At 47.4% G+C, this 22,695-nt stretch overlaps 1 protein-coding gene across 1 annotated transcript in view; it reads right to left on the minus strand.

The window, feature by feature from the left end:
- Positions 1-2,717: 2,717 nt before the first annotated feature.
- Positions 2,718-22,695, minus strand: part of GNB5 (G protein subunit beta 5) — a 30,722-nt gene continuing 10,744 nt past the window's right edge. The window contains exons 4-13 of the mRNA XM_052808009.1: positions 20,914-21,050; positions 19,143-19,184; positions 18,285-18,361; positions 16,620-16,752; positions 12,589-12,732; positions 9,313-9,404; positions 9,143-9,191; positions 6,424-6,520; positions 5,202-5,368; positions 2,718-4,868 (exon numbers count right to left, since the gene is read on the minus strand). Of these exons, the coding sequence (XP_052663969.1) occupies positions 4,857-4,868; positions 5,202-5,368; positions 6,424-6,520; positions 9,143-9,191; positions 9,313-9,404; positions 12,589-12,732; positions 16,620-16,752; positions 18,285-18,361; positions 19,143-19,184; positions 20,914-21,050 (950 nt within the window). The 3' untranslated portion in view covers positions 2,718-4,856. The remainder of the gene's footprint in view (positions 4,869-5,201; positions 5,369-6,423; positions 6,521-9,142; positions 9,192-9,312; positions 9,405-12,588; positions 12,733-16,619; positions 16,753-18,284; positions 18,362-19,142; positions 19,185-20,913; positions 21,051-22,695) is intronic.

The raw sequence follows: 22,695 nt of genomic DNA on the forward strand, positions 1-22,695 counted from the left end.
GGGAGCGCTCCCCTTCTCCGGGGCGGGGCCCGGCGCGGCGGAAAGCCAAACCCGGGGCGGGGAGGGGGGGGAGTCGGCCCCGGGCCGGCCCGGCACGGCCCGCCTCGCCTCGCCTCGCCCGGCCTGGCCTCGCCTGGCCGGCGGGGTGCTGCCGGGGAGCGAGCGCCGCTTCCCCGGGGGGTCCGCCTGCATCCCCGGGGAAGGCACCGGCTGCACAAAGCCGCGCGTTTCCCTGTGCGGTCGAGCGAAACGCTGAGTTGCGGGGTGCCGACTGCGAGCTGCTTTTTTCATACGGGGTTTTTTTCCCCCTTGGTGGCCCGAACCTGCACTCTTTGCATCAAAGGAGCTGCAGGCTTTCGAGGACCGAAGGGCGAGCGCATCGTGTATTTACCAAGCAAATGCAGTGGCCTTTGCTTTTTGAGGGGCGTATAGGCAGAATCTAGGATTAGGACCTTCACGGTGCAAAGGTTGGGCCCTTCGCCGCTGGTGGTGTAAAATAAAACGGGCCAGAACACGCCGGCCAAGTGGTGTCATTTGCACGGGGCACAGCACCAGGGAGAAATCTCAGCTAGAGGCCTCCCCTGCATCCCAGCTGTGCTCTTCGAGCTGTGAGTGCCATCAGCTGCTTAACAGATCATCAAAACCTATAAAAACCACCCCCAGATTTATGGCAGGCCCAGCACAGGTACACCCAACTTGCGCTTCCTGCTCAGCACCAGTTTACAAGCGAGGTTCAGATGGTGGCCCGGTGCAAAGCATGGCTGCGACTGCACCGTCACTGCGCAGCCCCGTGCCAGCACTGGGAGGAGAGGGGCTGCCACAGCTGCCTGGGACTGGGTCACGCTCTCATCTCTCGTCGCACAACAGGCCCAAGGTGCCCAACGCGGCAGCACGGGACTGCTTGGCTTCACTCCACCTATCTTGAGTTACAGCTCTCCGTCTCCATTTTACATCCCCATCAGAAAACCTAAAAATAGATGGCTGGAATCAATCCTATTGCGATTTCTCAGATCACTATCAAGAATTGGCCTGAGCTCTTAAGAGTTGTTCCTAAAGCAAACTCTTCGTTTTACGTGCCTGCATTTGGCTTTTGTTTTGTTTTTAACTGGGGAGATCTAGCCTGTGTTTATGTGCTAGAGCAGTAGCTGGATTGATATCTTTACTTTTCACCAGTGTTTTACACACATGCTTTTTTAACTAGAGTTTTCCTTACGATTGTTAATCCTGAGCAGGAATTTCCTATTGCATTCCTCACGGCAGGAGAGCAAGAGGGAGAGGCTGCTCTTTCTCTAGCAATATCCTTTTCCACCCTTCCTGTTTATATAGCCTTTTTGTTTAACAGGACGGAGCCGTCTGACAGTGACTTTGCCCTAGCTATAGCTCCCTTCCTCTCCATACATTTAACCTGGTTGTAGCCCGCTTGCGCAGCCTTTTGGGACTGCTTTTCCTTCACCTCCTGGCTTGAGCTGAGGAGCGGGTCAGGAAGGTAGGGCCAGTGCTGGGGCTCTGGGATGTGACACTGCTGCTTCACTGCTTCACTGCTGCATCCAGAGCTGCACGGCTGTTCTGCAGCTGTTCTGCACGCTGGGGAAAGGACAAGAGGCACGTTAAAACCTCTCCCTCTGGAAAGGAATAGAGGCGTTTCCGAGACACAAAGAGCTTGACAGACCAAAGCAGGGGGTCTCGAAATGCTGGGTTTTCCAAAGCTTCCCTGGTCAACCTTTAGCGAGTACGAAATACAATGGATACTTCAGTGCCCTGTTCCTCTATCTTCGTTTATCTGGCAGGAAGTCGAGGCCTGTCCTGGTTCACAGCTTTCACTGTTACCTCAGGACCAAAAAGGTGATTTTCACAGGTGCCAAGTCCATGCAGCCTGACTTACGAGTCCACAGGCAGTGGCCCTGAAGTGCAAGAACCACGCGATCTCTCCCTGCAAGAACAGAAGTGCAAGATGCGATGTCAGCCTCGTTCTCACTGGAGCTGGTGATGGTTTGGGCACTGATGTCACGCAAAACGAGCTGGCTCAGCACTTTCCCTAGCCCCTCAGAGGAAAGGAAATGAAACAACGTGCCTAAATTAAGGAGGTGCTTTTTTCAGTGTCTAAACCGAGCGCTTCCACCATCTTCATGCTGACCACAAAACCTTACACTGAAGTGGAGAGGACAGCTGACCCCAGCACAGTTCTCCTCTACTGACAAGGCAGAAAGCTGAACTGCTGCATCTCAAGGTGATCTGCAAATATGGTTTACCCAAACAGTGATAGCCTGAGCCCTCAACAGCATTTTGGTGCCCTGCTTTCACTGGCGTCTCACTGCCATGTGAGGAGAATCCTGTGCTCCCACAAAACATATACTCTGCATTTTCCAGTGCATTCCCGGGTATGGCGGTGAAGATGTGGAAAGAAAACACCACGTTAGCTGTGATCCTTCTGAGCGGGAAAACACAACCTGAGTTCTGGCCTCCTGAATGCAGAAGGAGCTCAGATGGAGTTTCAGGTACTTTCAAGGACTGCTCGCTCTCAGTTGCTGTGGCCCACCATGGGTATTTCCAGCAGATATTCCAGAAGCAAATTTCTAGTAGATCTGGATTTTGCCCTAGATTTTTGCAGGACAAATGATCTAAGAAACTGGATGGTGCAAAAAGTAAACACCAAAAACCCAGAAAAAATAGCTGCCATTACAAGTACCTAACCGATGGGAAAAATGACTATATACATGTTCTCAATATGTAAAATACAGTTTATTGTATTTAGGCCATTCATAAGTATCAACACAATGTAATATGTTTGAAACAAACTTCTTACCAATAAATACTATCTAAACATTAATATTAATCTTTTGATCAAATGTGTACAGTGTATTGACTCAGTATTGCACAGTGAGCTCTACATGACATTTCCATAGTGCATTCAGTTTGTTACAGGGATAGTTTGCCACAAATATTGCAAAGCGTCAGAGTTGACTTTTCCAAGTGAAAACAGCTGAGCTCTTTCATTAGGGACTGAAGGCTGATAAAAATGTCAGTGTCCTAGGTTAACCGGTTATGGATTCATGGAACCTAGTGTTTTCATGAATGAGGAGACTTTGTTTCTAACACAATTTTTATAGAACTGTAAAAAAATCCCACCTTCAAATAGAATGAGCGTATTACCATCAAACTTACGTGAACAGCCAACTCCAGTGATCAGTGAGCTTGTGATCAAGCTCACTCCAGTGAGCTTGTTTTCTCTTGTTTCAATCTAAACATAAATCATGTCTTTGATCTTTTCAGAGATGTATCTCCCCACTTGCATTTCAAAGGCCAGACCGTGCAAGCTCCCAGCATTACTCCAGCACTACTCCAGCACTTTGCTCCCTATGTGCCTCCGCTCAGGTGAGACTCAGTACCTGACAGTATGAGCAGAGGTGACACACACTAGTCTCAATAGTTTTCAGTGTATAAATGCAAATATAATTTCCCAATAGTTCTATCATTAATCATGTATCTCAGCTTTATCCGATTAAATCTTAATTCTAGAGCATCAGCTCTGCATGGGGGTAGTCCTGCCAGTCTGTATTGCATTACCCTGCTCACACCAAGGGCTGGGTGCTGCCAGCAATGTGGCCGGCTGTACTGCTTCCCCGAAACCCAGTGGCTCCTGGATCAGATGGGCTCGTGAGCACGGTGTCAAATGCTGGCAGGACTGTGGCTCACAGCAGGTTTTCAACAACTCACTGTTGTTCATTCTCAAGTCCAACTGTGACAAAACTATGTCCACGCCAGTGGGAGATTACTGTTAAGAGTAAGGACTGTATGATTTGTCTTGTAAGGTTTGGCCTGCATTTGCATGAACTTACGCTGCTCTGACATTGCAGGAGGACCTTAAAATGGGCATACGCTGCCTTAAGCTACATTGCCCTGCCAAAGTGGTATGAACTGCTCAAAATGCAAATAAGAATCATGATCATAGAATGACTATGACTGACTTGGAAAAGATTTGACCATCAGTGTAACAGTGCTTAGTGCTTAGCGTGTAGTATCCCTTAGTGCTTAGCATGTAGTATTCCTTTAAGTAAAAGAAAATTCACTCACCAAGTGATACAATTAAAAATTTCTAAGAAACTACTGGTTAAGTATTACCTCATGATTATGTAAATCATGTTTATATCCCTCCTCTTTGCAGTTTATCAGTTTGTATATATTTAGATTCTTTATATTCATGTAACAGAGATGAAATACTTATTTCTATCTAAAAAGACAGTAGGAAAAAACAGGGATTGAAAGGATTTCTTTTCTGTACAAAAAATACATTCTTATGACAACAGCCAGTGCCTTCACAGTAGGTCCTTTGCTCCTCTACTTACTGCCAAGGTTCAGTCATACATAACGCCATCATAAAGTATCGGAATTGTTTTTCTTTCCACTTTTCAACACCAAAATTCAATGCACTACTCCGGAATGTTTCCAAAGTTTTATGCTACATCCTGATAAAATCAAGAATCTTTTTTTCTTTTTTTGCTTTTTTTGAACTTTAAAAAGGAACTAAATTCATGCAAATAAATACATAATGTGCTCTGAAATACTCAATTCTATGATATAGGTGACTTCAGAGAAAAGTCCCTTTATAATTATCTAAACTAGTTCTAATAAAAGAAGATAATTTCAAAACAGAATTAAAAACATTTCATTTTACTACAAGTTGATGTTTGCTATGTATTCAAGCAGATTACATTTTCTACCTAGCTGTGTTAATCTGTGGGTTCAGTGTCACTCTTTTGTAGTGTAGTGAATATTTGATTTTGAGGGGTGGCTTTTTTATGCAGTTTTTGTAGTCCAGGGTTTCAGTCTTCATTTGATTCTGCATACAGCATCTCAGGTTAAGCCCAGATCTGCAGAGAGAGAGAGTTGAACAATGGTTTATGACATTAACTATTCTATCAAACATTTAATTAAAATTTGGCAAGGCAGTCAGCTTAGTGGTACGGAGTATCAGAAGCAACGATATTATTTAAGCCATGTTCAAAATTTAACAGTTCTGCTAGCTAGCACTTTGTGGGGATTTCTTTAATTTGAATTTCCTGTTCATGTTTTACACTGTGTTTTTATATCCTCGTTAGTCCCTCTAGAGTCAATTTTCCTGTAACAACCCTTCCCCCTTGCCCCCTTTTCTAAACAATTAAACAAACAAACAAGCACCCGACGTACGTGCTCCCAACACTTACTCGGAGAGTGTGGTCCCAGGAGCCCGAGCAGAACGCCGTCCCATCGGGAGAGACCCGCAAGGTGCTGACACGATTTTCATGTCCGAACAGAATGGATACACGGGACCCTTTCAGCACATCCCAGACATTTATGGTGTAATCATTATAGCCTGCAAACAGTAGGCGACCTACAAAGAGAATGAGGTTTTACGCAGTGAGGTCATAAGCAGGTAACATGTCTTGAGTGCAGCAAGGGCCTTCTGCAGGACATTCATCACCCCGTGAGCCACAAGCCAGCTTTCCCGTGCCACCCTCCGCACACAGCGAGCCCTGACCGCTGCCTCCCGCAGGCTAGCTATGCTCCCGTTAGACACCCCTGCTCCACTGCTGAGCTGTCCATACTAAATGCTGAATCAATTAAAATTTGCTAGCTTAAAATATAGTTAAAATTGAGTTAAATTATATAGAATCTGTTCAGTCGTTAGAGACAGGGGATGCCTCCAAATCATGACAGACTGAAGAGCACTTCAACAGCTAATGCAGGGTAGTAATATTTTGCTCAGTCTTTACGCAAGAAGTTGAATACAAATGGTTGAATGATTAGTAGACAATTTGGTAAGTGATTCACGGTCCCCAACGGGACAAGCTGTGGTGCTTGTGACCATGACAGAGACATTTGCCTCTGTCCCAGGCGGAGCAGCTCGCCACCCACTCATCCCCACACAGGGTGACTGGAGGAGCTCTGCATTTGTTCTGGGGCAGGAGAGAGAAGACTTGAGCTCATGTCTCCGGATCTATAGTGAAAAATGGTAATCATCTCTCTGTCTTCATGCTCCTCTAACATACTTCTACTGTCTATTAATCATTTATTAGCCTTTTAAAAACTGTTTATGTAAGTGCGCTTAATAGTCAGTTACATTTCATGTTTCCTTTGAAATGTTTTTAATCATTATTGTGAAATTCTAGCCCAGCTGTAGTTAAAGGCAAAATATTTCCTGCCTTCAGTAGGGCCAGGAAAATACTTTTGATTGCTACAACGAAGCAATAGCCAGCTAGGTTATTTAAAGAGTAATTATTTTTACGGAGGCAAAAAAAGGCTTCCTTGCATTAAATTTTTCTTTTGGTACTTACTATTACTTTTAATAACTTTTAATAACAAATGCTTCATCAAATTAAACTGGCAAAATTTTACAGTTCCCCTCAAATCCCAACACTAAGATAACCTCCAAAGTTCAGGTCTCACCACTGAGGGAGAAGTCCACACTGGATGCTCCAAAAATGATGCTCTCTTTGGAATAAATTGCTACTTCTCTGTCTGCACGAAGGTCATATAAACGACACTAGGATTAAAACAAAACCAACACGTGTGCCTCAGTAAAGGCTGGAGTCAACAGCTACTACATTTCATTGAAAAAATGGGAGTGGGAAGGACCACAGCCTAACAGGCATCACGGGAAGTGGCTGTTTGGCTTCTTTCCTTCTGCTATTGCTGCCCGCTGTAACTGGCATTCCCCTGGAGCCTAACAGGGATCTAAGCAACACAAGGCTGTGTTGTATAAACTGAGTGAAGAACTTGCTTTTCCAAACCACTTCTCTAAGCCTCCTGCCTGTCCTGCTATAAAGAGATGAGTGGTGGGCTTTGGACCATGGCTACCCACTGAAAGTCCCCCTACCCTCTTGCTTCCCCACTGTGGTTTCCTGCATATGAGGGCATCCTGCTGCTGGGGAGGTGCATGGAGAGACAGTCTCTAAAGATGACAGTTTAGCCACAGCTGGAGCCTGGGAGACACAGAAGATTAAATCTCTAGTCATCTTTGAGAACACGGACCACATGGCACGGCGCTCAGACAGTCCCTCAGCACCGGGAACTTAGATGGTAGTCCTTGCTCTGAGTAAGACAGGATAGCAAACAGCCCCTGCCCTTCCACGAGGCCTCTCTGTCTGAAAAACCTACGTGAAAATAATTCAAGTGAAATAACACATTTTTATACAGATCTTTGGTTTTCATTTCTCATGGAAAATCCCCAATCACCTCTACAACCTGCACTTCCTGTTTTTATCACTTGCCAGCGTACTTAGGCTTGTTTGACATGGAAATAATGTATAGACAGACCAGACTTCATTGCCATGCAGAAAGGCAGTCTGTTAGCCCTGAAATCAAAATGCACTTTTAAAACTATATTTGAACTGAAAACCTTCCTCAATAAGTTAAGTTTAAGCAAACGCTGGCCATATGGGTTTGCTAATATTAAGACTTTACTAATGAAAAATGGCTGGTATTCAAGCCTGCACATAAAGAAGAGGCTGTTTCATTCGCAGGGCGGTGGGGAGCTGCCAGGTATGTGAAGTCCAGGTTTCCCAGTGCTCCACGCTGGTGAATAATTCCATCAAACTGTCCTGACAGGGAGCTGGGGTCACCGCAGGTGACAGCACTGCCATGTGAGCACGCTTTTATGGTTTCTCTCCAGACAGTCAGGATTATCTATCTGTTCCTCGAAATCCCTAAGTATATAAATCAGGTCAAGGATATCAGTCAGTGTATCAGTCTGTGAAGCTGAAAACACCAACCTCTTCATTTAAAGAATGAAGTAGATGGAAACTGCCAAAACCTCTGTCAAAAGTACGGAGATGGAATTTCCCATTCTCCTGCTCAAGTTGGAGGTGTCAGGAATAGTTAAGAGAGAAAAACCCCATCAAATAAATTAATAAGCACAGGAGCCCAGAGCCCGTGGTACTGGGCATAAAAAGAGAGTGCTCTCATTGGAATTTAATGATGGACAATTTCTCCCATCTCACTCCCTCAGCATCTCAAGTGCTCAGAGTACCGCATCCGAACATGCAGAGAGCCACTGGGCTCACCACAGAGCTAGAGGTATTAATTTATAATCGCAGCTTTTAAGACCTAAAAGCAGTGTACACTTTCTCCAGAAGAGTCTTGGAAGGTCTCCACATCCAGTGAAGACAAAGGGAATGTTTCTATTGAGTTTAGCTAGTATTGGAGCGGACTCAAAACATGCTCTGAGGGCAGAGTACTTTAGAAAGAATAGACAAGAGAAAAAAGGTGCCAGGTGCCTCCCAAATGTCTGCTCTCAAGTTACACCTAACTGCCAGCTCAGTCCCTGCAGGGCTGCGGTACAGGCAGAGCCTGGTACCCCATGGGGACCCAGCAGCTGCAGGGAGAGCCGCCAGCCATGTGCATCGCTCAGGGGCCCGAAGGCACCAGGAGGTAAGTGGCATTTTACATACAATGTGTGACCAAAATTACCTGTCAATACATACTGTGCCCCTCCTAGCAGCTTGCTCATAGATAAGATCCAGTAAGAACTATTGTATCATCTAGGATGACCTGGATGCGGTGGTGACTCATTGCAGTGAGAAGTGTTGGCAGTGAGTCAGGCTGACAGGGAGGAGATGTATGTGGCCAAGGCCACCCTGGGGCTGCACTCTCAAGATGCACAGGGCTGTGGAGGCCAGCTGACCGGGTCTGCCCAGCTCCGCGCTGAGCCCACGGCCCCTCTGCTTGCCGGGACGTGCACACTCACGCGCAGGCTCCCTTCATGCCCTTGCACTGTGCTGCTCCTTCTGACACAAGCTGCAGCATTTCATCTGGTTCCTCCCATGTTGCGACCAACAACTACATGAAGCCAAAACTCTTCCAGTAAGACAACTAATTTTGACCACGAATCTTCAAAACACAGAAAATCTGAAATGAATATTTGGACAGTACCTCAGGTAGAAAAGTTTGCAGAGGTGACCTATGAAGTGTTACTAGATTTTTCCCTATAGCATTAGATGTACTATTTAATATATATTATATTATAGCATTATTATTTCTGCAACTTTGGTGTCACAGGCCCAGTTTAGTCACTTCAAGTCCTCTGTGGATGTGACCTAGTCTTTTAGGAAAATCTGACTTGGGAAGTAACAGACCTTCCCTAAATTAGGCTGCTGAATTAACATACCGTGGCATCGTCTGAACCAGAGGCAAAAGCATCTCCACTTGGGTAATATCTGTGCATGAGTAAAAAAAGACCAGAACACATTACATTACTTGGATGAGGTCAGACTTCAAGAATAGAACCAGTGCATTGCTCAACATCGCAAATGTGTCCTCTCCCAGAAACATACTGACCTGACACTGTTGATATCTGAATCATGGGTTTCAAAGGACTGGATGCACTGACCAGACCGCATATCCCAAACCATGGCTTTCTTGTCACATCCCTAATAAGACAAAAAAATTCACTACAGTTGTGCAAATGGTGACATTCACCCCTCACGTGCCTGATACACGTCATCAAGCCCAGCTACATTCAAAGGCTCTGAACATCACAGCTCTGAGGGGATGTAACCAGCAAAGCAGCCCCAGAACTGGCTGCACTGGTACCCCCAGGCCCGGTGCAGGTGCAGTTAGGAGCAGAGTGCGTCACGAAGGCTGGAGCCTCAGCAGTGCCACAGAGCAGCACAGGCACAGCGCTGCCGTGCAGCACAGTGGGGTGCAGACAGGCCTGGGGTGTTTGTGCGGGCAGTCCCGTACTAACCGGCACTCGCAGCCCTGCTCTGCTTGCACTGCTGCTATACCTGTGTCTGCAGCCCCCCCATGCCACAGAGCTCCGTAACTGACTCATTCCCTTACCACTTAACATGCCCAATATAAAAAATTAATACCCAGCATTTAAAGTTTTATAACTAATTCTTTTCACACACTGAAACAGAAAGTGAAATAAGTGCGTCTGGAGGGTCTCTTGCCCAGCCTCTTACCAGAGTTAACGCCTGCCATGGCTCCACACCCACGTGGTCAATGGTGTGGTTGGGATGAGAAAAGAAGTAGAACAGCATTTCATCTCCTCGTCCTCAAGCTCTAACCTGCCCTTCCAAGCTGTGCTTTGAAAAGATCATTTAACACTTGGTGCTTGCTGCGAGATGCTCATCAACCCTGAACGCTTTGGGCAAGGGGTTCAGCCCATGTAGTCTGCAACATCCTCGGGGCAGGAACCATCTCATACCCGTAGGGCCATGCTCTCAGCTGCTATGTCTCGCTGCTGTCACAGTGACAGGAAAAAGAACACGGACTTTTCTTTTAAGAGTGATGGAAGATTTTAATAAATATGACCCTGCTGAGGGGCAGGCTGTAGGTAGGCTCAGATCTGGGGGCCTCAGGCTCTCTGAGGCTCCGTGGGAAGCACAGGGCAGGCCAGGCGGCTGCTGCTTCTGCCAAGCTAGTGCATCCTGCCCAGCAGACCGTGCCACACATGTTGTTTATTTTTAAGCAGATATGATTGCTAATTAAATTAAACAGTGTCTTCACAATCCACATCTTTCTCTCTTTCTTTTTTTAATTCTCTTGTTAAAATGAAATCCTAGGTTTTTTACTAATGATGTCATTATTTAAAAGAGGTAATGTTCCTTTGTACCAAATTGAGGTTTCTGCACTGGGGAAACCAAACAGGACAGAGGACATTTTGGACTCAGCATATTTCCCTCTCAAGCCCCGCCACAGCCCAAACCCAGCCCTTCGAATTGCTTCCATATGCACTGTTCTTACTGACCTCTCTGGGAGTTTGGGGGCAAGACCAATCTGACAAGCTGGTGCTTTGACTCCTAAGGTTTTGAAGGAGAAACCAGCAACCACCTGTGGAGAGATGGGCTCCCTGAGTGCTATCCAACTCGCCCCAGGAAGCAGTGCTCAGAGGGCACTGAGCACAACAGCCGGGACGCAGACCTGAGCTCGCCCAGGAGGGCTGGGATTTTCAGTTAAGTTGTTAAATGTAACAGCACCCACGCTGCATGCTGATGTATTGGCATTGCTTATTCCAGCTCAAGGTTACTGTATTACATAGGCACAACATACAGGGAGTCTCTCTATTCCACTATACCTTCAGGTCGCACTGTTCTGGCTATACCTGCATTGACACAATCTAAGACAGATCTTCACTGAAGCGATATTCTGCATATGTGATGAATTAAGCGAGTCCCTGTAAGCATGGACATGCCCAAGCTGCTACATCGACACAAGTATGACATATTCTCTTAGCAGTACCATAGCTGCTTGCGATTCTTTGCCCTATAATAAGCTGAGCTGTTCCCAGGGAAAATGAATCTATCCTTTCTGGGAAGCAAGCTCGGTGACAGAAAAGCCGGGGAGGAGTAATGTACTCGGATGGAATTAGCTTTCAGTCACGCTTTGGAGCAGCTGTGCTAGCAGCAGGCAAACCGGGCCAGTGTGCTGGGCTCTGCTCCTGATGGGCCAGCCAAATTTGATAAAAGAGCCATAACAGAAGAGGTCCAGGTTTATTGTGTAGGGATGGGACCGTGACTCCGAGCACAACAAGTGGAATCCCCTAATCCATGGTCAGCACCCTCTGGCACAAGGGCCATTTCCATCAGCAAGCACAGGACCAGTCCTGGGCTAGTGCTGGTGGGGCTCAGAAACCAGGTACCTTCAGCAAAGTTACTGGTAGCAACCTGCCTCCAGTAAGAGAGGTCATCTCTCAGCTCCTGCCAGCCCTCACCTGCACACTGAACTTCTGATGTGAGAAAGACAAGGATCACCTCGAAAAGGAGCTGAGCCCCACCTCACTCACCTTTATACCTTGCCCACCTCACTGCCAGGCTGCATGCCAACAGCTCGGCTGCCCAGGAACAGCAATCCCTCAGCAGCAGGACAAGATTTGGAAGATGCCCTGGGTACTCTCCCAGACCAGTCCTGCAGCCCCAGCGAGGTTTGTGCATTCCTCTGGGCCAGAACAGGGAGCAGGCAGAGTTCGACTGACGAAGGGGCTTTAAATGCCTCTGGTACCGCTGGAAGGCACAGGGGACTCTGCAACAGCTGAAGACGTGGCCACACCTCATCTCCCTGCTCCAACTTGTACGAGGGTTTAGCCAGCGTCCAAGCTACCCCTTGGCTTCTTGGGGAGCGGCTGAGGGACATAGTGGCACGCACGTCATTTGCACCCCCACTTCAATGCCCTGAGCGCCCCCCTGGCGCACCCCGTCCGGCTTCAGAGAGCTGGGCACAAGAAAGGAGCCAAATGCGGGAAATCGTCCGCTGTGCCAGGCTCCTACCCACGGGGGCTCACACCTCTGCTGTGGTAGGAGCCCGCTGCTCTAACTCTGAGCCTTTCCCTTCCCGGGAGAGGCGTTGTTTTGATCTTGGGCTGGATTGCTTTGTGGGGTGGAATTTGCTAAGTAAGCAGAACTGCAGTCAGACTGGCTGGGTGGGTTTGACCCCACAGTCAGGGGTTTAATTTGCTCCAGCTTGGAAAATGTGCTTGCAATGAGTGGATTGCACTGGGGCTTCCAACACATACTCCAGCACCCTCTCAATAAGATCACGAGCCTCCTGCTTTGCTGCCTTTTCCCTTCCACATTCCTTAATTTTGTATTATGCTAGGAGGCTCCTGCTTACCCCAGAGACAAATGTATTTCCCGTTTCAGAAGGGGCCAGGTCCAGGCACAGGACATCAGCTCCATGACCATGGAAACTCTGCAGAAGCTGCCCACTCTCAACATCCCACAGAGCACAAGTTCCATCTCCACTTGCTGTCAGGATCTATAGGAAGTGGCAAGAAGAGTCACAATAAAAAAATCAGGAGATGATCTTCAAGTTCACAGAGAAACAACTGACATCCTATACATACACCAAGGACAGCTTTAATTTAATGAAATACTATGCAATAAATCAAAGCCATAAAAACAATGTGAATCTAAGCACAGTTTATGGTTTTTATTTTTAAGGAAAGAAGTTCGAGTGGAAAGGACAGCTGTATTGACACAGCTATACCTACACAGTATTTCAATAATGGTCAGTTTTGTGCGGTGGGGTTTGGAGAAGTGATGGCAGTAAGGATCTGCTGGCATTTCCATATCCTCCAAAAAGGATGTAGAACCAGACTGTTATTCCTGTCTGCCCCTGTATTTAACCCTACCCATATTTAGGCTGCTGGAATTCAACCCGGCTAAAGAGAAGAACTGTTGGAGTTAAGTATACCTGTTTACTCTCTGAATTTTTTTTCTGCTTGAAATAGCCAGGTTAAACCCAATTAATTGGGCTTAAGACATGGATTTTCTGAAAGGGAAGTAAGCCTGTCTAGACAGTTGTTTGATAAGTCCATCACCTCTCACTTGTGCAAAACCATTTGTGTGTGAAAGGGCTTGAACATACACTGACCGAACATAGCTCACAGCTTCCCTCATCTGCTACAGTGCTTGTAGAAAGTGCATGTGATCAGCGCTTGTTATTGTGGCTAAATCCTGATGATGCTCAATTGTTCAAAATTTCCCCTTGGCACTCGAAGCTGTTACGCAATCTCAAATTCTGTAGGTTGAAAGGGTCCCTGTGCGCTGGCGTGGAAGAAGGCAAGGGTGAACGTAGGAGGGCTCTCAGTCTTGCACACAGGTTTTTCTCACGGTTGGTGAGGAAACTCAAGGGATCCCCGTGGGTAGTCAGAAGTTAAAAAGAAAATATCGTTCAAGAAGATGATGATCACACAATCATGAAACCATTCACAGAGTTGCATAAAGGTTAAACACTGAACATGTTTGACAGACGCTCCAAAAACTCCTCCCACAAACAGAGGTCTGCAAAGCTGCAGAACAGCCTGTTCTGAATCCTGCAGTAGAGAGACGCTGATACTCAGATGATAATAGCAGAAGAAAGTCCTGACTTCTCTTTCTGGCCAGCTTTTGAGCCTAGATCAATGAACGCCTCTGTTCTGAGGCCTATTTGTACTTGGCTGAGGAACGAGGGCTTTCAGCTCAGAGGATTTGCTCTTGCAATAGCATGTAAGAAAGATACGAGGGGAATCGGAGTAGCTCGGGGCGGACGGGAAGGGTCTGTTGGCAACCCAGAGCTCCAGCTAATGCTTAAAGAGGAACGTTACGGACTCAACTTCAGGGTATTGCCATTGCAAACCGCACCAGACCAAAAACCCTCCAAAAATCCAAACCCTGAAGGGAACTAGCAATCTTCGCGATTAGCCCCCGGCTTGCTGCAGGAGCGACTCCGGCCGCGCCGGACGGGGACCCTCGCCTGGCGCCTGGCGGCAAGAGCCGGCACTTGCACCGGGAGGGGACAGCGGGGACGCAGCCCCTGCTCGCCGGGAGCACACGCACCGCACCGGGGCCGCCCTCGCCTCCTCCTCCTCCTCCTCCTCCTCCATCGCCACGGGCCTCATCCTGCTTCTCAGCCCGGCCGCACCGGGGGTACGGCTGCCCGCCCTGTGCAAAGCACTCGAGATCCCAATTAACTGCTGCTATTAATACACATGGAGCACTGCCACGTGGGGAGCACTATCACACCGCAGAGCTGCAGATAGACCTAATTTAGGAAGCGAGGCTCCCCAGCTCCCTGCTCCCCAGCTCCCTGCGTACGGAGGCGGGGGAGGTTCTCTCTAGCAAGACTGGTTTGGGGCACCGTGAACAAGGTGCACGGGTCGCCCAGCCCTGCCGCTCAGCGCTTGTCTTGGCCCAGGGTGGGAACACGATGAGGAGCAAGGATGGGACCCCCTATTTCAGCGCCCACACAGCCTGAGAGCGGCTTTCATCAATGACGAACCACCCCCGGATCTCCTGCCATCGCACTGCCAGACGCCCACGGGCACAGCAGCTCCTGCCCTGCCTTTCACTCCTCCGAGGGAAAACCGAGCTGTAGTTTAAGAGAGCAGCCAAGGCAGAGCAGCAGCATCCACAGCACCTAGCAGCGGGTGCTGCGGGGCGCTGGGCTGGGGGACGCACGCTAGGGCTGCTCCAGGACAGGTACCACATCCCTCGGTGACGCAAGCCGGGAGAGCAGAGCTGTTCTCCACGCAGCTGGGAAAGCTCCTGCACAGTGTGCTTGTTACACTGTGCACCCCCAGAGTTACTGAATAATTTTAATTCTGTGGCCGCTATGTAAAAGGAAGAAGATAAGAAATCTGGGATTCTCTAGGATCCTCTACATAGCAGTGTCCTAACGGGAGCTTGGCCAACCCACTTGCTTGTACTTGTTTCAATAATAACATGCGGTGCTATAAATGATCGCTTACAAGCCTATCAATCACAAGAAAATTTCTTTTTAAAGTCTTCAGAAAAATCTCTGAATCGCTGAATATAAAGCACTGAAATCCACTGTGGTATTATTTAACAATAGTAATACATTACCTCCAATATCAGTGCAGTTTGCTGTATTTCACATGGGAAAAAAGACCCAACTTTTCTTTCTTCTTTTAATTATGAAAAATAACTAACTATTTTTTCCTTTCACAGGATTTAATAATGATGCATATAGGTATGGACAAGGAAAGAGAATACTGGTTTTCTATCTCATCAAAAACATTCCACTTAATTTAGACCGCTCTAATTACTCAGGGCTCCTGCACAGTGAGGTCAGGGCTAAGCAAGCCTTAGTGCTGGGTACCTCCACCACTTGTTTCCATGGCAATGGATTTAAATTAGCACCTCGGAGTCATTACAGAAACCATAGAACGCCAAACAACATACTCTCGGGCATCTAATGTCCTGAAATAGAAGCAATGAGAGCTGGTATTTCCTTCAGAAGAGCTCCAAATATCGGGAAGAAGGGGACAAGGTATTCCCTTTCCAGCAGCTCTGCTGATACAGAGAGCAATGAAAATGCTCCCTTTTGCCACGTACTTTGTTGCAGACCTGCACTGAGCAGAGCTTCAATTAAATTCAAAAACCAGAGAGGACAAGGCGATTATCCTGGCTCCTTTCATCATCTTTCATATTCCCAGAGAAAGAGATCTTTTGAGATATTCACTACAGAGGAAGGCTGGCCTGGTCTCAGAAGATCTGCATTTAGTTCCTGGCTTTGCCATTGCCTCCCTCTGTGGGCCTCTGCGCTCCAACCCCCCCCACCCCGGGCTGCGAGATGGGGACAGCATCACTCCTTTCCCTTGAGGGAACACACCACTGCATGCACGGAAAACAGGGCTGGCTAGCCATCCTCAAGCTCGGATATCTCACTGGGTATAAACAAAAAGTACTAAGAATGAAAGCAAAAGCAAAGTTGGCTGGATGTCCAGGACAAAGCAGGCAAACAACACGGTCCCCATCGTCTGGCATAGCACATACCCAACCCAGTCCTAGCCGAACTGGGTTTTTAACTTTTTGTATTAGTTTGAGCTCCTAAAAGCACCAGCCAGCACGGACCCAGTGAGCAGAGAGCACACAGGTACCAGCGAGCTCCCTCTGCAGAAATGACAGGCCTTTGCAGGGTGCAGGTGCGACAGCCTGGCCACGGGCTGTGACAAGCATTTCCTCACAGCACCTTTTGCAGCGCCTTCATTGCCCCCAGTGAGGGTTTTCCAGCAGCCGCTGCATGGGGCAGGACATGGCCCCGGGTGCCCCAGGTGCAAGGAAGGTTACCTGCACTGCACACGAGTGCAGTTCACGTTAGGTGTTGCTGGACAGTGAGCAGCGGGTAGGGAATGCATTTACCTGCATGTCTGAGTTAGTGAAGCTGCAGGCAGACAAGTAGTTTGTGTGCATTGCAACCGATTTCTTCTTTGCAGCCATATTTTCATTTTTGTCAAATGTCAGAGGGTACACAGAACACTTGTTGTCCAGGCCACTAAAGAGAGTAATAATAGCAATAACAGAGAGAGGAGAACTGGTTAAAACTGCAACGACAAAAGGCGAGTGGTGATAAGAAGGAAACCACCTGTCAGTGCTGCGCTGCCAAACCCTTACAAGTACCGACTTCCCTGTATTGTGCTGTCCGGGATCTCCCTGTGCAGGGAAGCCCCAGCTGCCTCACCAGGCTGGCTACTTTACAGAACTTGAACAGCTGCGCCTCAGTATTTTTTAACCTCATCGAGTTTATAAATGGCACTGAATGAAACCTCATGAAAGTATGAACTGGGAGGTGACATAGTCACCTCAGGGTTAATGTTTCACATGCAGCCAAACTGCCATCTTTCTGTTGACATCCATCATTGCGAGGATCAGTATTTAAGCATCATTATTTATCTACCCTAATAAATTTGACCTAACTCCTATGGAAGAGACGGTATAGCAAGTAGTGGGTGTGAAGACAGGGCTTTTAGAAGAGTTTGGAAAAAAGGCAACAGAAGCACTGACCTCTGTAGCTGGTGTGCCCCTTCTGGACAGTTGCACCAGTTAAGCTGTGTCTCCCAGGCCAGATGAGGGACTCTTTTCTAAAGGGTCTGACTTGTGTCTGACCCTTTTCAGAGCCGTGGTAGATCAGCCCTGCCCTGGTCCCTGGGATCCCGGCACACCACCAGGTGCTGGTTCTCTGCCTTATATTAGGTGCATAGCACTTAACTGACAGCATAACAGAAATACAGAATTAGGTAGTGCAATGCATATATGCCCTCCCTGTCTCTCTTACAAGTGTGAAGGCAGAGCTTTCTTGCCATTCTTCGAGTTTTAGTCAAAAACATGCAGTTTCTGGACTCCCTCTCCACACACATTTATGCAGTCTGCCTATCTGTCTCAGTCTGTTGCTTTCTGGATTTGCAAGCTGCACAGTGAAGTCTCCCTTTGTTCCTTTCTCTTGCCCCAAGCTTGCTTTGCCTGTCTGATCCACCCAGTCTCTTTTTAAAAGATGTTTTGCCAACATCTCATCTCTTTGTTTTCTCCCCTGCATAAACTCAATTTTTTCAAACCTGGGCCCTCAGAAAACTTGGAGAAGACTATTGAGGATGGGGTTACTTCTCCCCACCCCGTCTTGGCAAGATCTATCCACGTGCTGGCAATCATTAATGACTAACCTTCTCTACATTGTAGAAGAAAAGAGTGCAAAGTAAGAACAGGATTAAAGCCACTCTCCCTCAGAAGATATATCCAACACACACAACCAAACTGGAACAGAGAAGTTGCATGCATACGGAATTCCTAACCCATGATATAAATGCTGAAAGAGGATTATTTTCCATGCTTACACAACAAATGTTATTGCTCTGAAGTCAGTGGAGATAATGTGTACGAGCCATTACGGGAATAGACTCAGAGGCACTGAATGTAGTCCTTTCACCCGCAATCGAGGCACGCAAACTTCTAGCTGTCAGCATCTGAAGGCACCGGACCACCACTACAAATCAAGCTTCTCTGTGTAAGCAGCTGTGGAAACTGGGAACTTACCCACAAGCGATGGCACATCCAGATGGGGCATATGCACACGCCATCACCCAGGTACATGGCATCGTCACTGCGTGTTCCTGAAACACAGCATTTCTTTAAACTGGCATGTCACTGTTACTCTAATCGGTGCGAGGAGAACAGCGTAGAGTAGTAAGTTCAGTATTTCTGTGGGACATTCTTCGGGTCAGTGAAAGGTACAGGTGTTTCCCCCAGCCATAACTCACATGGAAGGCTGGGGCAACCCTTACCCAGCAGAGCAGCAGGAGGATGGCTCGTCCCTCCCTGAAACTTTCCACCTTATTCGTGAGCCCCAAACTGATCACACAGCATGTTTTATTTGGGTTATTCAGTGTTGTAAAAGGTCCCCACTGCTGCAGGTGTACAAGTGAGTTACAAACAAGCTGTTTTTTCTCAGCTGTGTGGAGCAGGACGCCACGAGACAGCCCTGGCAGGGCTTGGAGGAGCAGTGGCACCGTTTCACAGCGACCACTACGGCTGAAGGATCCTGGGTAATCACACACGGCATCTGGTACAGAGCTTACCCAGGGAGGGCCTCTGTTTTGTTGGCTGGGTTTTGCCCCCAGCCAGGAGCCCTCCCTGTCAGTGAAGAGGCAGGATCGGAGCCTCCTGCTGGAGATCACAACAAACGCCAGTGCCCTGACAGGGACTTTGCTCGGAGATGGGTCAAGGGAGGTGGTTTGCCCTGGGCCCCTTGGTTGGAGGTGCTGGTGGAGGTTTGCTGTTATCCCATCATCCCGCTGCCTCCCGTGACACCTGTGAGCCCTTTAGCCCTCCCTCTTACCCCACCATCATTTGCCCTGTGCACAGAAATCTGACTTTTGCTGAAGTTTCACTTACCTTGTTGGTAGTGAAGGAATCCCACACAATCACCTTCCCATCCTAAATGAAAGCACACAGAGAGAGAAATTGAGGGCTTCCAGAGACATGTCTGTCAGCCTCCTTTCCAGATTTGGGGAAAACTCTGCTGCTCATTTCCATCCCCCAGTCTGTTATGTCATGAAATTTTTGTCTCCATTTTAACAGCAGCACAATGGTCACAGCAAAGCACCGAGGAGACACTCCTCAGTCGTGCCAGTCATGTCTTTGACCAGAAGAAAAGCGTATCTCCTCCTCACTGAGATGACTGATGTCGGCTTAAAAGACCGATTTATTTTTTTATTTTTTTCCCTTCCCTCTTAGTGGGTTTATAAGAACTCCTCTCACTTGCAGCACACACCATGGACAGGACCATCTCCTCAGGAAACTGCCACTAGTGAGCCCTCGCTTGCCTCCGTTCAGCCATGATGTGTTTCTCCCAGCCTGTAATCACCACCTGCAAAGCTGGCCACCTCTCCCAAGTGGTATCTGTCAGTGGCTCAGTATGGGGCCTTACAAATACAAGAGGTGACCTGTATTATAAATCACTTGCCAAGCTGGCAGCACACAGGGGGACTATTTATGGACGTTGCACTGTTTATTCATCTTCCCTTTCCTGTCTTTTCCTGGTTTTCCCTTTACTTCTCACTATACTTACTTAACCTTCAATTATCCATTGATACAATCTGCTAAATAGCCATTGTAAGAACCCTCCACAGAGCGCAACACAATCACTTTGTGTATGCCAGCTACACTCATGCCAGCTACACTCATGCCAGCTACTTTGCCTTATGCACACAATATTGTTATCTTCCCCGTATCGTGAAAGTGAAATGTTTATTACCGAGCAACAATTGTTGCTGTACCTGGACTCACTACGGTTCTTAAAATAGAGTAAAAAATGCAAAAATGCATTACAACTTGCCCATTCAGCTTTCTGATCTACACACTGATATTTTAACCACTTTAAAAAATGTGACATGATTTTAAATTATTCTCTTTGCTGAGATCACCATGAATGGTAAAAACTCACAGTAACTGAAGGTGGCTTGCAATGCAGATTGCCTATTTTTATCCCTCAAGTGAGACCCCTGACAGATTTCATATAGGTCAATGAACAGCTGTGAGATGCAACAAGCTCACTCACTGCCATACTGGGCTCAGGACGAACCAGGGGATCTAGAAAGTAATTATCTCATTACCTCCTCCAGCTCATGAGACTGGTCTTGAGCAGGTGTTAGGACTATTTCTCAAAATGCCCAAGTAAATGCAGTAATTTTGGCAAGATGTTTGAGGCTTTCAACGTCACACCAATCATACAGACTGCACAAGAAATTTCTTTGTACAGAAATCTCTAGAAGAATCAACATTTTTTCCCTTCCATTTTCCTGATTATTTTCTCTGAACACAGAAACTCAAATTGTTACTAAATATTTTGTCTGTAAAGAACAAGGAAATAAAAGCGGCCTCAGATGAGTTCTCTATTTTCTATTGTAGTAGGGAATATGGGGAAAATCTGTATATGACTGGACAAGAAATATTTAGGGTACTAGCTACCACAGGTGTAGCAATGATCAGAAGCTTGGATTTATGCTCTTGGAACAAATACATTGCCAATGAACTGCTTTAAGGGTATCTTGAAAACATTTACACTCTACACAGGTATCATCTCCAAAGGCTGGCACATCGCACAGCCAGAAGATTTGTATAGTGCCCAACAGTAGCTTTGAAAAACATCTGCCCAACAGCATACCTGGGAAGAGCTCACAATTCTTCTCTTGTCTTTGCACCAGTCCATACAAAGAACTTTATTTCCGTGGCCCTTCAGGGTCCTCCTGGTCTTCATCACAAACTGGCCCAGCGCCTCCACACGCTCTGCCACCTGATGAACTGCAAACAGCTGATGGTTAGAGAGCCCTGCATCAAAGCTCTGCCCTGGCAAATCTCTCTGTTTATGAGTAATGTCACTTGAAGGAATTAATCCATGAAGTTTGAGTTATGGTGCAAGCCAACAAACTCTGCTTCAGAGCTGGCAGGTAGTAAAACCAAGGTGGGCGGTGTATGAACATGTTCATCAGATAAAGATAAGGATGAATTCACTCAGGGCTTGAATTCCAGGGCTGTAGCTGCTGAAGCTCTTGCAGATCATCACACCCAAGTATAACTGGAAAATAGATTATCCCCTTGCCCCCTCTTATTGGGAAATCCTCAATCTGACCGAGGCTTAAAAGTGCACAGACAGCCTCCAGGCTAACACATGCCTCAAGGTACTCAGCAGAAGTGAAGACCACTACTGGGTCTTGGAGGAAAAAATCAGACAAAAGAAGTGGGTAAGCACCAAATCTCCAAAGTTTCAACGGTAAAACACTTGTTTTATGTGAGGCTGTGATGTGAGCCTCTGGATGTGAGGCTCCCAGCCACCGCAGTTCTCAGCACCGCAGCGGTGGTGCAGTATGATACAGGTACTAGCCACTGGCGCTCCTCTGCTGTGCCATCCCTTCTGGTGGCCAGGGGAGCACTGAGGGCCAGGACACAGCTCTGAGTGAGCAGGGAAGCTTGGCATTTGCTGTAAGAGTGCGCTACTCAACTTCTCAACAGTGTCTACGGACATCGAGGACTTCATAGGGACAGCTTTTTCATTTATAGGAAAGAGAAACAGAGAGGGCTGGCAAGCAACTTTCCTGAGCAGCATCGTCTGGTGGAGAAGTCTGTTCTTTGATACCTCATTTAATAGCAGTACTTTCAGCTGGTATTCTTAAAAACCCAACAAATTTACACTTCCAATTGTGCAAACTCACTTTGACATAAAATTCATCCCACTGCAGCTGACAACTAAAGGTGTCTCAGGTAACCCTGATGCCTCATAATGGGGTCATCTGCCCATGTCTGGGAGAAAGTGTCATCTGAGGAAACCTATTTGCTCTGCTCCAGCGTTGTTCATCCAGCATGGAGCCGAGTAGGGCCATGATATATCTTCCACGCTGTGGCAGCTCTGACACACTTCACACGGAGCATTAGGGAGGGTGGGTGCTGCTTCAAGTCTCACAGTAGAGTAGGGGTCCTGGGGCAGGAGACCCTGGCACCAGAATTAAAAATAAGTCTGTCTAGAGAAGAGCTAACAGGATCCAGTGCTTCCCCACGTTGTGTGTTTGTCCACGCTGAAACCTAAGATGATCCAGCTGCTGTTAGCTAAGGGGGCAATGCCTGACTCAAACCTTTTGAAATAAATGCAGCAGCTCACATTTTAATGAGCTGGTGGAAGAAATCTTAAGCTTTTCAATGCCATGCTGGAGGCTGAGCTCCACATGTCACATGGCAGGTGATTGCTCCGGAGCTGCATTGCTGCTTCACCCTTTGTCACTTTTCTAGAGCTGCAAGAAAACTCATGGGCTAGGAAGGGCTGTCACAGCCAGAGAGCAGGCACCCTTAACTTCGAGATCATTCCCTGGCACAGGGTCAGGGGAGCAATTTCTGCCTAAGGCAGGGACTGATTTCTAGTGGATTAGCTTTTTAAGAGTTGTCTTTCAAAACGAGC

Source organism: Harpia harpyja, chromosome 14 (genome assembly GCF_026419915.1).
Source record: "Harpia harpyja isolate bHarHar1 chromosome 14, bHarHar1 primary haplotype, whole genome shotgun sequence".
Taxonomy (NCBI): Eukaryota; Metazoa; Chordata; class Aves; order Accipitriformes; family Accipitridae; genus Harpia; species Harpia harpyja.